Here is a 15,325-nt window from a genome sequence, read left to right on the forward strand (position 1 = left end):
ACCATTAGGGCTACCACCTGTATCATTACCACACCATTAGGACTACCACCTGTATCATTACCACACCATTAGGACTACCACCTGTATCATTACCACACCATTAGGGCTACCACCTGTATCATTACCACACCATTAGGACTACCACCTGTATCATTACCACACCATTAGGACTACCACCTGTATCATTACCACACCATTAGGACTACCACCTGTATCATTACCACACCATTAGGGCTACCACCTGTATCATTACCACACCATTAGGGCTACCACCTGTATCATTACCACACCATTAGGACTACCCTACCACCTGTATCATTACCACACCATTAGGACTACCACAAGTGACTTCCTTGTTTCAAACTGTCCACATTCTTAGTTCAACCTAGTGACAGGTGATAGAAGTCTAACCTCAGGTTCAACTCCCAACCATACCACTCCTCACCAGTAGGGGTCCTATTCTAACCTAAGTGACCTGCCACACCTTGGAAAGTTAACCACTGAGGTGCTGCTACTCAATAGCTGCCTTTCATTGTGTTTCAATCTGGACATGGGACAAGAAAGTTGTCACAGGGGACCTACAGTACGTGTGTGTGCTCCACGTCTTTGACCTCCGTCTCACTGGTTCTGTAACACAGGGTGTCTTCCAAATGGCACCCTATTCCCTATATAGTGTACTACTTCATACTACAGCCCTATTCCCTATATAGTGCACTACTTTAGACCAGAGCCCTATTCCCTATATAGTGTACTACTTCATACTACAGCCCTATTCCCTATATAGTGCACTACTTTAGACCAGAGCCCTATTCCCTATATAGTGTACTACTTCATACTACAGCCCTATTCCCTATATAGTGCACTACTTTTGACCTGAGCCCTATTCCCTATATAGTGCACTACTTTTGACCAGAGCCCATCGGGAATAGGGTGCAATTTTACGAAACAAACAGTGTTGACCCAATACTGCGGCTAAAGGGCTAGCAGGATGTGTACAGTACGATTACCTTCCATTGTTACAGGGACTGCCTGCTGGACTGACTGTGGCAGATTGGCTGGGCTTTCATGAAGAGCTGGGGAAATACCCAGCCCCAGGAACACACAATTAGAGTTAAAAATAAAACACAAAAGCAGTAGAAGTGAAGCTTTCAGGGATACTTTTCCCACCACAACAAGTTCCTCGTGAAAAAACAAGGTAGAGATGGAGACTAGGTCAAAAGCCCAATGACCAAGTAGGGCTAGACTTGTCTATATTAGCCAAGCTATATTAGCCAAGCTATATTAGCCAAGCTATATTACCAAGCTATATTAGCCAAGCTATATTACCAAGCTATATTACCAAGCTATATTAGCCAAGCTATATTAGCCAAGCTATATTACCAAGCTATATTAGCCAAGCTATATTACCAAGCTATATTACCCAAGCTATATTACCAAGCTATATTAGCCAAGCTATATTACCAAGCTATATTACCAAGCTATATTACCAAGCTATATTACCAAGCTATATTAGCCAAGCTATATTACCAAGCCCGCTATATTACCAAGCTATATTAGCCAAGCTATATTGCCAGCCCAAGCTATCCAGCTTAGGCCAAGCTATATTAGCCAAGCTATATTACCAAGCTATATTGGCCAAGCTATATTAGCCAAGCTATATTACCAAGCTATATTAGCCAAGCTATTTTACCAAGCTATTTTAGCCAAGCTATATTAGCCAAGCTATTTTACCAAGCTATATTACCAAGCTATATTACCAAGCTATATTAGCCAAGCTATTTTACCAAGCTATATTACCAAGCTATATTAGACAAACTAATGTAATATGCACATTTATGAATGGCTGAAGTCAATGGTAAGTGTGTGCCATTTCCAGTTATTGCTTATCCCTTCAAACGTGTCCCTTCCTAAACACGTAATCTGATTAATCCAAACCCAACAGTTTCCCACCCTGTTCCCGACTGGATTTGATGAATTGAATTTGTTCCATCGTTAAGCTGCTTGATCGTCGTCCCCCTCCTTTTAGTCTCAATCTGCAGGAGGAGCAGGTGTTGCAGGTTACCAGAGCCAGTTGATCCCTTCCAGACCAGGCTGCATTTGGTTCCCTGTCCTTCACTCTAGCCTCACCTGTGACCCTGTGGAAAGTGTACAACCTAAAAGTCCAGACCTCTTGACCAAGGCAGCCGTAGTAGGTTACTACACATACAGGGAAGTTTAAAGGATGAGGCTACATGGATGAAGCTTAATGGATGATGCTACACGGATGAGGCTACATGGATGATGGTTAATGGATGAGGCTACACGGATGAGGCTACACAGATGAGGCTACACAGATGAGGCTACACAGATGAGGCTACACGGATGAGGCTACATGGATGAAGCTTAATGGATGATGCTACACGGATGAGACTACATGGATGATGGTTAATGGATGAGGCTAGATGGATGAAGCTTATTAATGGATGATGCTACACGGATGAGGCTACACGGATGAGCCTACACGGATGAGGCTACACGGATGAGACTTAATGGATGATGCTTAATGGATGAGGCTACATGGATGAGGCTTCTCGGCACAATTCGCTTCCATCTAATTTCTGTGTCAGTTCTGATGAGAGGAAAGAGGGGAGAAAGCAAATGTTCTGTACTCTATAGAAACACACCCACTGTGTCCCAGACTGCCGTTGAGGCTGGGAGGTGTCGTGAGAACAATCGCCCTCGAATCCATTAGCCTATCAATTAATCACGGTGCTGCATGCTCCACTGAAGACAGACAGACAGACAGACAGACAGACAGATAGGACCCCCTGTCGGTCTACACCTCGTGGTCCTTTGTGTTGTGCCTTTCCATCCCTCTGTAACAACCTTGTTGGTTGTATGTTGAATTGATACTTTGAACAAACACGTATATTGAAAAGCGAACACATTCGCATGAAACAATATTTGGCACATCCATGGAACTCAGCTAAAGTGAAAATATTTGGCCAAAACAAGGAAAAAACTAACAAGGACACTGAAAGCAACTGTTGTGATAATAAATGTGACAATTAAACAACACCCTTTTCCCCCTCAAATACAAATGCTACACCCTTCAAGGGGATAGTATGCTACTGTATCGATACATACCAGTACCGTACATCGTTACAAGCCTGCTCGTTGTCGTCTAAAAACAATGCACAATTTCTTAGAACAAAGTGCAAGAGTACTATATAACAATGCCTTAAAGAAGGATACCAGATGTAAACCAAAAATTCGTACCTTTCCCGTTTCTGTCCATGTCGCCTAGATAATTCCTGGCTGTGTACTTCTCCTGTGATCTTCCCCGTGACAATAGAAAAGCACGTACGCGCGTCTCCTCCAAGCGCTCCCTGCTTCCTTTCCGTGTGTGATGGGACAGACGCCGATTCTAGCTGTCAAGAAACACAGGGGACGAGATGGACACAGATAGTAGCCAATCACAGTCGTAGCTTACATGGGCTTGCCCAATCACAGCGAATGATAGAAGGGGTCTTTGGTCATTTCTTTTTAAATATCTCTACCAGTTAGTGCCTTTGAGAACGCGGACAACTATCAACGTCAAGGTACAGTAGTAATACAGAATGGAGGTATTCTCAACTTACACTCTGGTTTACTCCGCAGGCCATATGAAACCATTATGAATCAAATGATTCATAGAATGATTCACTTCCTCTCATCAGCACCTGTTTCAACATAATGTATTCACTCCGTGGGAAAATGATTCAGTAGCAAGAGTCTCCGTCCTGGACAGATGTGTACCAGGGCAACATATTAGAAAACTTGAGATCAAATTAAATATTTGTTTACAAGACCTACTACTGATGTCCTGTTCTAATTTAGTTTTGAGACAGACTAAACGGGTATCAACCAATAAGGATGTTGTATCCTTGTCTGTCTGGAACAACTCGTTTCCTCACACCATACTGAAGAGTAGACCGTCACGTAAAAACTTAGCTACTCTCAATTAATACTACTGTGACACATTAGTTTGTCTGAGAACAACACAAAATAGATTTCAGTGACAGCTCAGACAACATCCAAACAGTCAGCATTCTGACATTCCAATGCAGCCGTTTTTATCTCAATATCAAATCATTTATGGGTAACAATTAAGTACCTTAATATGATTGTTTTCCATAATAATTGTAAAAAAAAAAAAAGCTTCTTAGCAAAGAGTAATTTCTCAAGCAATACTTTAGCTAGGACTGTCTGGGAGTGGTCTGAGTAGGTAGGGGAACACTGATAACTAGCCATTATTGGCAGAGAAGTTTGGAACTCTCTTTCTTAATGGTCTATTAACTAATTTAATCGCCTGATGACATCACCAAGGAGGCCAAAATTCCATCCCACCAAAACAGGCAGACATTTCAGACGGACTTTTCAAACAGCTCTTACACTAAAAGGGCATGATCATAATTTTCACAATTTCACAGTATTATTCCAACCTATGAAAATATATATAAAGAACAGGAAAATCACGTTTTTGACTACACTTGCACTGGGCCTTTAAGTTACCATAAAAACACAGAACATGTCAAAAGAAATGGTACTGAATGAAACATTTATTTAAAGATGGACATCAGTATTTCTTGCAAACCAGTGAAGCAAAATAAGAAGGAAAATCAACAAAAGCAAAACAAAAGGCTTTGTTACAGCGTAATAATAATTTCAACCCATTTCTTCATCCTCTTAATCATCCTCCACTGAGCCACAACTACACTGAACAAAAATGTAAACGCAACATGTAAAGTGTTGGTCCCATGTTTCATGAGCTAAAATAAAATATCGCAGAAATGTTCCATACGCACAAAACGCTTTTTTTCCCCTCTCTAAATTTGAGCACAAATTTGTTTACATCCTTGTTAGTGCGCATTTCTCCTTTGCCAAGATCATCCATCCACCTGACAGGTGTGGAATATCAAGAAGCTGATAAAACAACATGATCATTACACAGGTGCACCTTGTGCTGGGGACAATAAAAGTCCACTCTAAAATGTGCAGTTTTGTCACACAACACAGATGTCACAACACAGTTTTGAGGGAGCGTGCAATTGGCAGGAATTTCCAGAGTTGCTGAATGTTCATTTCTCTACCATTAGCCGCCTCCAACGTCATTTTAGAGAATTTGGCAGTACGTCCAACCGGCCTCAAATCCGCAGCCCACAAGTAACCACACCACCCCAGGACCTCCACATCCAGCTTCCTTATCTGCGTGATCGTCTGACGGGGTGCTGAGGAGTATTTCTGTTGTTAATAAAGCCCTTTTGTGGGGGAAAAACTAATTCTGATTGGCTGGGCCTGGCTCCCCAGTGGGTGGGCCTGTCTCCCAAGATGGTGGGCCTATGTCCTCCCGGGCCCACCCATGGCTGCACCATTGCCCAGTCATGTGAAATTAATAGATTAGGGCCTAATGAATTTATTTCAATTGACTGATTTCCTTATATGAACTGTAACTCAGTAAAATCTTTGAAATTGTTGCATGTTGCGTTTATATTTTTGTTCAGTATACATAAAATCATAGCATATGGTATCCGTTGGTTACACAGTTCTTTGTATGTCCACACCATATAATTAGGAATTAGAATACTTATTTAGTAGGATCTTAAAGGTTTACACAGACAATGCAAAATAAAAGATGACAGAACCAAATTCATTTGAACATATTCTTCATGTTGCAAAACAGCAACGCCAGCATCATTCTAATTGTGCGCTTGGAGAGAGGAGGCTTTGCGTTAAGCCGAGCCATTAAGTTAAAAGAAGGAATCAAATCCTATTTGATAAAGACTAATCATTCCATAACATTTGGGTCAATGCAATATTATAAAGGGACATTCTACAACAACAAAAAGTAGCCTACGGCACTTTTCTGTGACTGTTGGGGCGCAATGAGTACACCTGTATACAGAACGGTATTCATAAATACCTTTTATTACAATCAAACAAGCAATAACATGGGTACTCACTCATTGACAAGATGTTAAGTCTCATTATGTCTCTATATTAAAGGCAGAACAACAATAAATCAGATTGCATCTATGGGCAGCTTGCTCTGATGCCCTGTACTATAAAGTTGTGAATCCAACACTATATTGACCTAGATGTGAGGGAGACTCGCTGCTGTTTACGCTGTGTGGAAGGCTTGTTTGTCTAAAGAGATGATGAAAGGGGCTCTGGTTGTGTAATCTGGCCTAGCTTCAACTATCTGGTCTATCTGAGCTCTGCTGATCTGTCCTGACCTACGAGCAAGACAGAATGAACTTGCCCCTAGACACTGACTGATCTACGGGCAGTTTTGCATTTCCCCCCTAATGGTTAAGGTTAGGATTTGGAGAATTAAATCCGATCCTAGATCTGTATCTAAGGGCAAGTTCGGAGCTCAGACCTGGCTGGATATCTGGTCCTTAGTTTCTGCCTTCTGGGGAACACTATGGTTTCCACAGCTGTTCAAATAAGACAACAAACACAGTCTTTCCCAACAGCCCTCCATGGTGGGAAAACCCTCCTCACCATTGATAACGTTACATCAACATTCTTTCAATGTTACAATAATGTTGTAACGGTGAGCCACTTTGCCAGATGGTCAACAAGCCCCAAAGGTAATTTGACTTAACCAATCAGAGTCTGGTTTGAACTCTATTCATAGTAATATGCCATCTAACTGACACTTTTATCCAATCGATTTACGGTCATGCGTGCAAACATTTTTTTAAATTGTATTTATTATTTTATTTAAACTAACTGTACAACTTAACTACACACACATTCATACACAAATCACTCTTCCAAACTCAACTTTATAAATCATAGTTCGATAAAGCAGACACTAGATTTTAGACAATGCATTTAGTAACTTTATAACCATTCACATTCAACGAGGCACACTCAAGCACTTCAATTTGCTGTGGTCTCCTTTTGTTTCGATAAAGCACTTTAATTGCAGATTGACATTAGAAATCAGACATGAGCTTTTATTTAGTCTTACTTACAGAAGGAGCTAAATGAAATTTGAAATGAATTCAGATTGACTGTATTTTTGCCACTCCCCATTAGATTTAAAGATACCATCCCCATCCTCCCTTGAAATGTCGATAAATACATTTTGAACATTAAAGCAGCTGAATTGGGCTTTTCATCGGACAAAAGTTGTGTTGTGTGTGTAAAAGAATGAACCAAAATGATCAACAACATCGAGAAAACAAGCACACACTTTCATGCATTTCCATTGTAGATGACCTCAATCTCTCAGCATGTGCTAAGGGCAACATATACCTTGGCTTGCATAACAAACTCTGAGACAAATACATACAGTATGTGTCACATACTGCTTGCAGTTGAATGAGACGAAGCAAAGCCAATGTATGTATTTCCACTACATACTGTTTGTGACAGCTGATGCCAAATGGGTTATAAAGAACAAACATAGAAAGGGTTAATTGTCTATCACAGAAGGAGGTATAGATAGAGCTCATTATTAATTAAGCAATACTTAACTCGTTATGCTTCAGTGCTGCTGCAGGTCTGTGTTAGATAGTGTGGTAACAACGAACAGATAAGCGTGGCATAATAAGTGTCTTAACTCATCTGAAAATGATCTGAAAGCATTCATAAAAACGTCTGACAACGATTCCACAAGTCAAAAATAGCTTACAAAAATAATTTAGTTTTTTTGATGGGAGGGCATGTACATAAAAGTGTCTGGCAATGCGGTGTTTGACAACATGACTTGAAAGAACGTGATGCTCTACACATCTGCTATGGGTGTCAGTGGTGCCAACGCTAGAGCCAGTACCCATGATTCTCGCTGCTGTCCCTGATCCAACCTCAACTCTCCTACCTTCACTGATTTACGAGTGGCTTGTTGTAACAAATCACAGCTATCAAATAAACTACCAACTTAAAACATATTTTCTTATCTTTACTTAAGATTTCTCTCAATTTCTATGAAGAGAAAACAAACACAAATATAGTAAGGTGCTTTGCCGTTTTCTGAAGTCAAACTGTAGTAGTTTCCTATGGCAGTCTTTGGCCTTGTCATGCGCAGTGTTATGAGTAGCCATGCCCTCCACTGCTGTAAAATGATACATCTGTTGTTTAGATATGAGACTATAATCTGTGGTGGGTTAGAGGCTAGAACAGGCTACAGTGGGGAAAGGGAGGATAAGGAATGAAAATGAAGGAAGGAAAAGGAGATAGGAGTGAAAAATTGTAAGAGGAGAGGTAAGGAGAGGTGGGATGAGAGAGAGAGGAGAGAGAGAGGAGAGAGAGAGAGACAGAGAGAGAGGAGAGAGAGGGGAGAGGAGAGAGAGGGGAGAGGAGAGAGAGGGGAGAGGAGAGAGAGGAGAGATGAGAGAGAGGAGAGAGAGAGAGGAGAGGTGGGATGAGAGAGAGAGGAGAGAGAGAGGAGAAAGAGAGAGAGGAGAGAGGAGAGAGAGGGAAAGAGAGAGAGGGGAGAGGAGAGAGAGGAGAGATGAGAGAGAGGAGAGAGAGAGGAGAGGTGGGATGAGAGAGAGAGGAGAAAGAGAGAGGAGAGAGAGAGGAGAAAGAGGGAAAGAGAGAGAGAAAGAGAAAGAAAGAGAGAGACGTTAAACAAGACGGTAGATAAGGAAAGATGAAGCAAGAGAGTGAGACCTTAGAAAAACAGTGAAAGGAACGATAAAAGAGGGAAGAACTAAACCGTTCCAAGTGGAGACAAACACAGTAAAAGGAACACACATGAAACCAGTGAGAAACACAGAAACAAAGGGGAAAAAGCCTGCACATGAATTTTAGAAAAGCTGCTATTTCTCTTTTTTTGCAGAGGAAGGGAGAGCGGGATGCAGACCTCGCATAGAGGGATTAGAGAAGAAGAGGATTGGAGGAGGACTGGTGTCACAGGCCATGTAAATGCATCTCCCTTACCTCCCTTAAAGGTGATCACAGTAACATTCAGACCATTCGCATACAAAAGCTATAGGTGACGAACATCGCCTCAACGTTGGATGTCGGTTACAGCGACATTGTGAAACCATTTCCATTGAGTACCCCCACCACTCCTCATTCTGGTTGAGATGAGATGTTTCTCAGTTGTAACGTAACGGTGCATATGTAGATTATTTCAGATGTTTTTTTTCTTCTTCTGTCTTCCTTTCTTCCAGACAGGACAGACGTTGTAGACTGGAGATGTTATAATTCTTTTTCTCCCGTTCTTCTGCTTGGCTTTAGAAAAGGCGTGCCTTCTTTTTCATGTCGTTCTTCTTCCACAGGGCCATGCGGTCAAACTGATTCAGGGTCATCCCAAACACATGGTGGAAGTCCTCTGGGGAGAGGTGTCTCTGGAAGAAACACACATACAACAAGATATGTTTATATTCTTTCGAATGACAAGACAGACAGAATCTGTGAAAGCATCAGAGTGGAAAGACACTACATGGCCAAGAACTATGTGGACACCCCTTCAAATTACGATCCTACATCTGTAGATACACGACATGGCCAACACTATGTGGACACTCCTTTAAATTACGATCCTACATCTGTAGATACACTACATGTCCAACACTATGTGGACACCCCTTCAAATTACGATCCTATATCTGTAGATACACTATATATACAAAAGTCTGTGGACAGCCCTTCAAATTAGTGGATTCGGCTATTTCAGCCACACCCGTTGTTGACAGGCGTATACAATCGAGCACACAGCCATGTAATCTCCATGGACAAACATTGGCAGTAGAATGGCCTTACTGAAGATCTCAGTGACATTTGACGTGGTACCGTCATAGGATGCCACCTTTCCAACAAGTCAGTTTGTTAAATTTCTACCCTGCTAGAGCTGCCCCCGGTCAACTGTAAGTGCTGTTATTGTGAAGTGGAAGCATCTAGGAGCAACGGCTCAGCTGTGAAGAGGTAGGCCACACAAGCTCACAGAACGGGACCGCTGCATGCTGAAGTGCGTTGTGTGTAAAAATCATCTGTCCTCTGTTGCAACACTCACTCCCGAGTTCCACACTGCCTCCAAAAGCAACGTCAGCACATTAACTCCATGAGCAATACCAAGCGTCGGCTGGACTGGTGTAAAGCTCGCCGCCATTGGACTCTGGAGCAGTGGAAACACATTCTCTGGAGTGATGAATCACACTTTACCATCTGGCAGTCCGACAGACAAATCTGGGTTTGGCGGATGCCAGGAGAACACTACCTGCCTGAATGCTTAGCGCCAACTGTAAAGTTTGGTGGAGGATGAATAATGGTCTGGGGCTGTTTTTCATGGTTCAGGCTCTTTAATTCCATGATCATGACCACCAATCAGAGACCACTATTATGACACACCAAATGCGTTTGCGGTGGTGTTAAAAGTACCCAATCGTCATAAAGATACCGTAATGGAAAACGACACAAATAAAAGTGAAAGTCACCCAGTAAAATACCACTTAAAAGTAAACGTATAAATCATTTCAAATTCCTTATAGAAGCCCTATCCTGCAGTCAAATGACCTAGTGGCCTCATGGGTGGATAGTTATTCATATTTCTCAACTTTATATCTGACATGGTACAGGTGTCTTCTTTTATTAAGTTCATAACCATGTGTGTGAGGTGTATACTTTTGTTTTAAAGTAGATTTGTTTAAGACTACCAAGAATCACTCTGTGTGAACCTGATTTAGCCCCTTGCAGTAAAAGGTCAAGCAAACCAGACGGCACCAATTTCTTGTGTTTGTATTTATTTGCAGATAGCCAGGGGCACACTCCACACTCAGACATCATTTACAAACAAACCATGTGTGTATAGTGAGTCCACCATATCAGAGGCAGTAGGGATGACCAGGGATGTTCTCTGTTTAGTGAGTCCACCAGATCAGAGGCAGTAGGAATGACCAGGGATGTTCTCTGTTTAGTGAGTCCACCAGATCAGAGGCTGTAGGAATGACCAGGTATGTTCTCTGTTTAGTGAGTCCACCAGATCAGAGGCTGTAGGGATGACCAGGTATGTTCTCTGTTTAGTGAGTCCACCAGATCAGAGGCTGTAGGAATGACCAGGTATGTTCTCTGTTTAGTGAGTCCACCAGATCAGAGGCTGTAGAGATGACCAGGGATGTTCTCTGTTTAGTGAGTCCTCCAGATCAGAGGCAGTAGGGATGACCAGGGATGTTCTCTGTTTAGTGAGTCCACCAGATCAGAGGCAGTAGGAATGACCAGGGATGTTCTCTGTTTAGTGAGTCCACCAGATCAGAGGCAGTAGGAATGACCAGGTATGTTCTCTGTTTAGTGAGTCCACCAGATCAGAGGCAGTAGGAATGACCAGGTATGTCCTCTGTTTAGTGAGTCCACCAGATCAGAGGCAGTAGGGATGACCAGGTATGTCCTCTGTTTAGTAAGTCCACCAGATCAGAGGCAGTAGGAATGACCAGGGATGTTCTCTTGATAAGTGTGTGAATGGACCATTTTCCTGTCCTGCTAAGCATTTAAATTGTAGCGAGTACTTTTGGGTGTCAGAGAAAATGTATGGAGTAAAAAGTACAACATTTTCTTTAGGAATGTAGTGAGATAAAAGTAAAATTTGTCAAAAATATAAATAGTACAGTAAAGTACAGATAAAACCCAAATATGACTTAAGTAGTACTTTACACCACTGTGTGTTTGATGGATCCTTTGATGAATTTTGGCCATGAACATGGTTACCTCACCACCACACCCACTCCTTCTGTACAGTACTGTGAGGGTTCTAGTTCTCATCAACATGTCTAGTATAATCACTCATACTGTACAGTACTGTGAGGGTTCTAGTTCTCATCAACATGTATAATCACTCATACTGTACAGTACTGTGAGAGTTCTCGTTCTCATCAACATGTCTAGTATAATCACTCATACTGTACAGTACTGTGAGGGTTCTAGTTCTCATCAACATGTATAATCACTCATACTGTACAGTACTGTGAGAGTTCTAGTTCTCATCAACATGTCTAGTATAATCACTCCTACTGTACAGTACTGTGAGGGTTCTAGTTCTCATCAACATGTATAGTATAATCACTCATACTGTACAGTACTGTGAGGGTTCTAGTTCTCATCAACATGTATAGTATAATCACTCATACTGTACAGTACTGTGAGGGTTCTAGTTCTCATCAACATGTATAATCACTCATACTGTACAGTACTGTGAGAGTTCTAGTTCTCATCAACATGTCTAGTATAATCACTCATACTGTACAGTACTGTGAGGGTTCTAGTTCTCATCAACATGTATAGTATAATCACTCATACTGTACAGTACTGTGAGGGTTCTAGTTCTCATCAACATGTATAGTATAATCACTCATACTGTACAGTACTGTGAGGGTTCTAGTTCTCATCGACATGTATAATCACTCATACTGTACAGTACTGTGAGGGTTCTAGTTCTCATCAACATGTATAATTACTCATACTGTACAGTACTGTGAGGGTTCTAGTTCTCATCAACATGTATAGTATAATCACTCATACTGTACAGTACTGTGAGGGTATAATCACTCATACTGTACAGTACTGTGAGAGTTCTAGTTCTCATCAACATGTCTAGTATAATCACTCCTTCTGTACAGTACTGTGAGGGTTCTAGTTCTCATCAACATGTATAGTATAATCACTCATACTGTACAGTACTGTGAGGGTTCTAGTTCTCATCAACATGTATAGTATAATCACTCATACTGTACAGTACTGTGAGGGTTCTAGTTCTCATCAACATGTCTAGTATAATCACTCATACTGTACAGTACTGTGAGGGTTCTAGTTCTCATCAACATGTATAGTATAATCACTCATACTGTACAGTACTGTGAGGGTTCTAGTTCTCATCAACATGTATAGTATAATCACTCATACTGTACAGTACTGTGAGGGTTCTAGTTCTCATCAACATGTCTAGTATAATCACTCATACTGTACAGTACTGTGAGGGTTCTAGTTCTCATCAACATGTCTAGTATAATCACTCATACTGTACAGTACTGTGAGGGTTCTAGTTCTCATCAACATGTATAGTATAATCACTCATACTGTACAGTACTGTGAGGGTTCTAGTTCTCATCAACATGTATAGTATAATCACTCATACTGTACAGTACTGTGAGGGTTCTAGTTCTCATCAACATGTATAGTATAATCACTCATACTGTACAGTACTGTGAGGGTTCTAGTTCTCATCAACATGTATAGTATAATCACTCATACTGTACAGTACTGTGAGGGTTCTAGTTCTCATCAACATGTATAGTATAATCACTCATACTGTACAGTACTGTGAGGGTTCTAGTTCTCATCAACATGTATAGTATAATCACTCATACTGTACAGTACTGTGAGGGTTCTAGTTCTCCCTCTCTCCTGCATTTGGCCACAAGTTCTCATCAACATCACATCTTATGTCTTCTCTGACGATGCATCTTGGAAAGTATCTTCTGGAATGTCTAATCTAACCCTGGCAGTCTTCAGGAGAAGTGTCTCCACACCCCGCGTTCATGGCATCCAGTAAGGACATCTGGTCATGTGGATGGTGGTCATAAACCTTCCACCTCCACGCAGAGAGAAACTCCTCTATGGGGTTTAGGAAGGGAGAGTATGGAGGCAGGAATAGTACTGACATCCTGGGATGTGCAGTAAACCAGTCTGACTGCAGCAGAGTGGTGGAATGCCACATTACCCCACACAACAACGAAGGTAGGGGAGTTTCTTGCCCCTCTCTCCTCCGCTGGCACAAGTCAATTATGCAGGTCATCCAGGAAATAAATGAGCCTCTCTGTATTGTAGTGGTCAATGAGTGGTTTGTGTAACAGCAAACCATCATGGGACAGTGCTGCACATTGTGATGTTAGCTCCTCTCTGGCCTGGGACATCCACAGTTGCTCTCTGTCCAATCACATTTCTTCCCCTGCGGCGTGTTTTTGCCAGGTTGAATCCAGCTTCATCAACAAAGATGAATATATGCACAGTTCGCCTGGCTTCCATCTCCATTGCTCTCTGAAATACAGTAAATCCACTGTTTTACAGTACTTTACATTATGCATAGCTGTGTATGTACCCTGTTTGGTTATTTAACAGAGATCTTACTTGGACATATTGATACCGGAGTTCATTCACATGTTCACCGTTTCTGCTTCATCCTTATTTTATGTTTCTCTATGACTCTGGCAACAGTTATGCTGACCATATTCACATTCCCAAAAGTGATTTTGTCTGCCCGTACGCTGTCCTGAATTTCCTTCAGTTTTATTGCATTGTTGCCAATTACCATGTCAACAATGGCAATTTCCTGTGCGTCTGATAAAGTTCTGCTGAGATTTTCAATATGTTTCAATCTGGTTACTGCAGAAATGCACGACATTTGCCATCATTCTGTTTTGAATGTGTTTTTAACAGTTTTGGAAACAGTGTGTTAGCATTTGAAAACATGTGCTGCAAATGTATAGTTTTGCAGGTGGTGGAGTATGAATGAGAAAAGAGTTCATGGATTTCGGAGAATGTGGTGATTGGATGCATTTTGTGTGAAAGCAATGAAAAATGATTCACAGTTTGGTCCACATACACTTCTGTTTCGCTGACTGTGTGAAGAGTTTTGACCAATGCATGTTAGCAATTGAAAAAAAAACTGTAAATATGTATTTACATTTTGTATTGAAATATATTGGTGATAAGTGCTATATAATGCTTAACATATGCTTATAATGCTTAGCTATCCTCTGGTCCAAATATAGACCTACAGTCAGACATATTTTAACACCCAAAGTGTTAACTATAAGCACTGACACTAGCCAAGTACTGGTTAGGCAGCTTTCTTAACTATCAGACCTTATTCTACAATCTATGTGAAATGAGACCCGAAACCTATTGTGTTCAACATGAGAAGTGTATTGGTCACAGGTGTGTGTGCGTTTTATCATTAGGTTTAACACACCAAATCAAATCCCTTGCCTCAGAAACCTTCCTCCAAACAACCGCCCGGTCCGACCCCAGTTTTGTTCGCATTACAAACACTCTATAACATTCTCCCAAAATATCAGAAGTATACAATGGAACAAAAACACAGTATGGTATTGATTTTGCCCAAGGACAAAGCCATTAACAGCTCGATCATAAAAGTATTAAGTTGGCAACAAGGTTAAAGATCGAGTCCAGCCTATGCGCCATGGCGATGTCGACTGTAAATTAGACACAAGCTGTCATCGTGTGATGGTCAATCACCTGGTTTTTATACCGACCAGGCATCTACAGCGGAGAAGGGAGGAATCTGGGCAAGGCACTGCTGGCATCACATCAGATGAATGCAACATGGTACACACAC

At 41.4% G+C, this 15,325-nt stretch overlaps 1 protein-coding gene across 1 annotated transcript in view; it reads right to left on the reverse strand.

Annotated features, from left to right (window-relative positions):
* The window catches only part of afap1 (actin filament associated protein 1), a 143,663-nt gene extending 140,261 nt beyond the window's left edge, over positions 1-3,402 (reverse strand). The window contains exon 1 of the mRNA XM_014206540.3: positions 3,259-3,402. Coding sequence (XP_014062015.1) covers positions 3,259-3,277 — 19 coding nt within the window. The 5' untranslated portion in view covers positions 3,278-3,402. The remainder of the gene's footprint in view (positions 1-3,258) is intronic.
* Positions 3,403-15,325: the final 11,923 nt, after the last annotated feature.

The sequence above is a fragment of the Salmo salar genome, chromosome 07, assembly GCF_965601325.2.
Source record: "Salmo salar chromosome 07, fSalSal1, whole genome shotgun sequence".
NCBI lineage: Eukaryota > Metazoa > Chordata > Actinopteri > Salmoniformes > Salmonidae > Salmo > Salmo salar.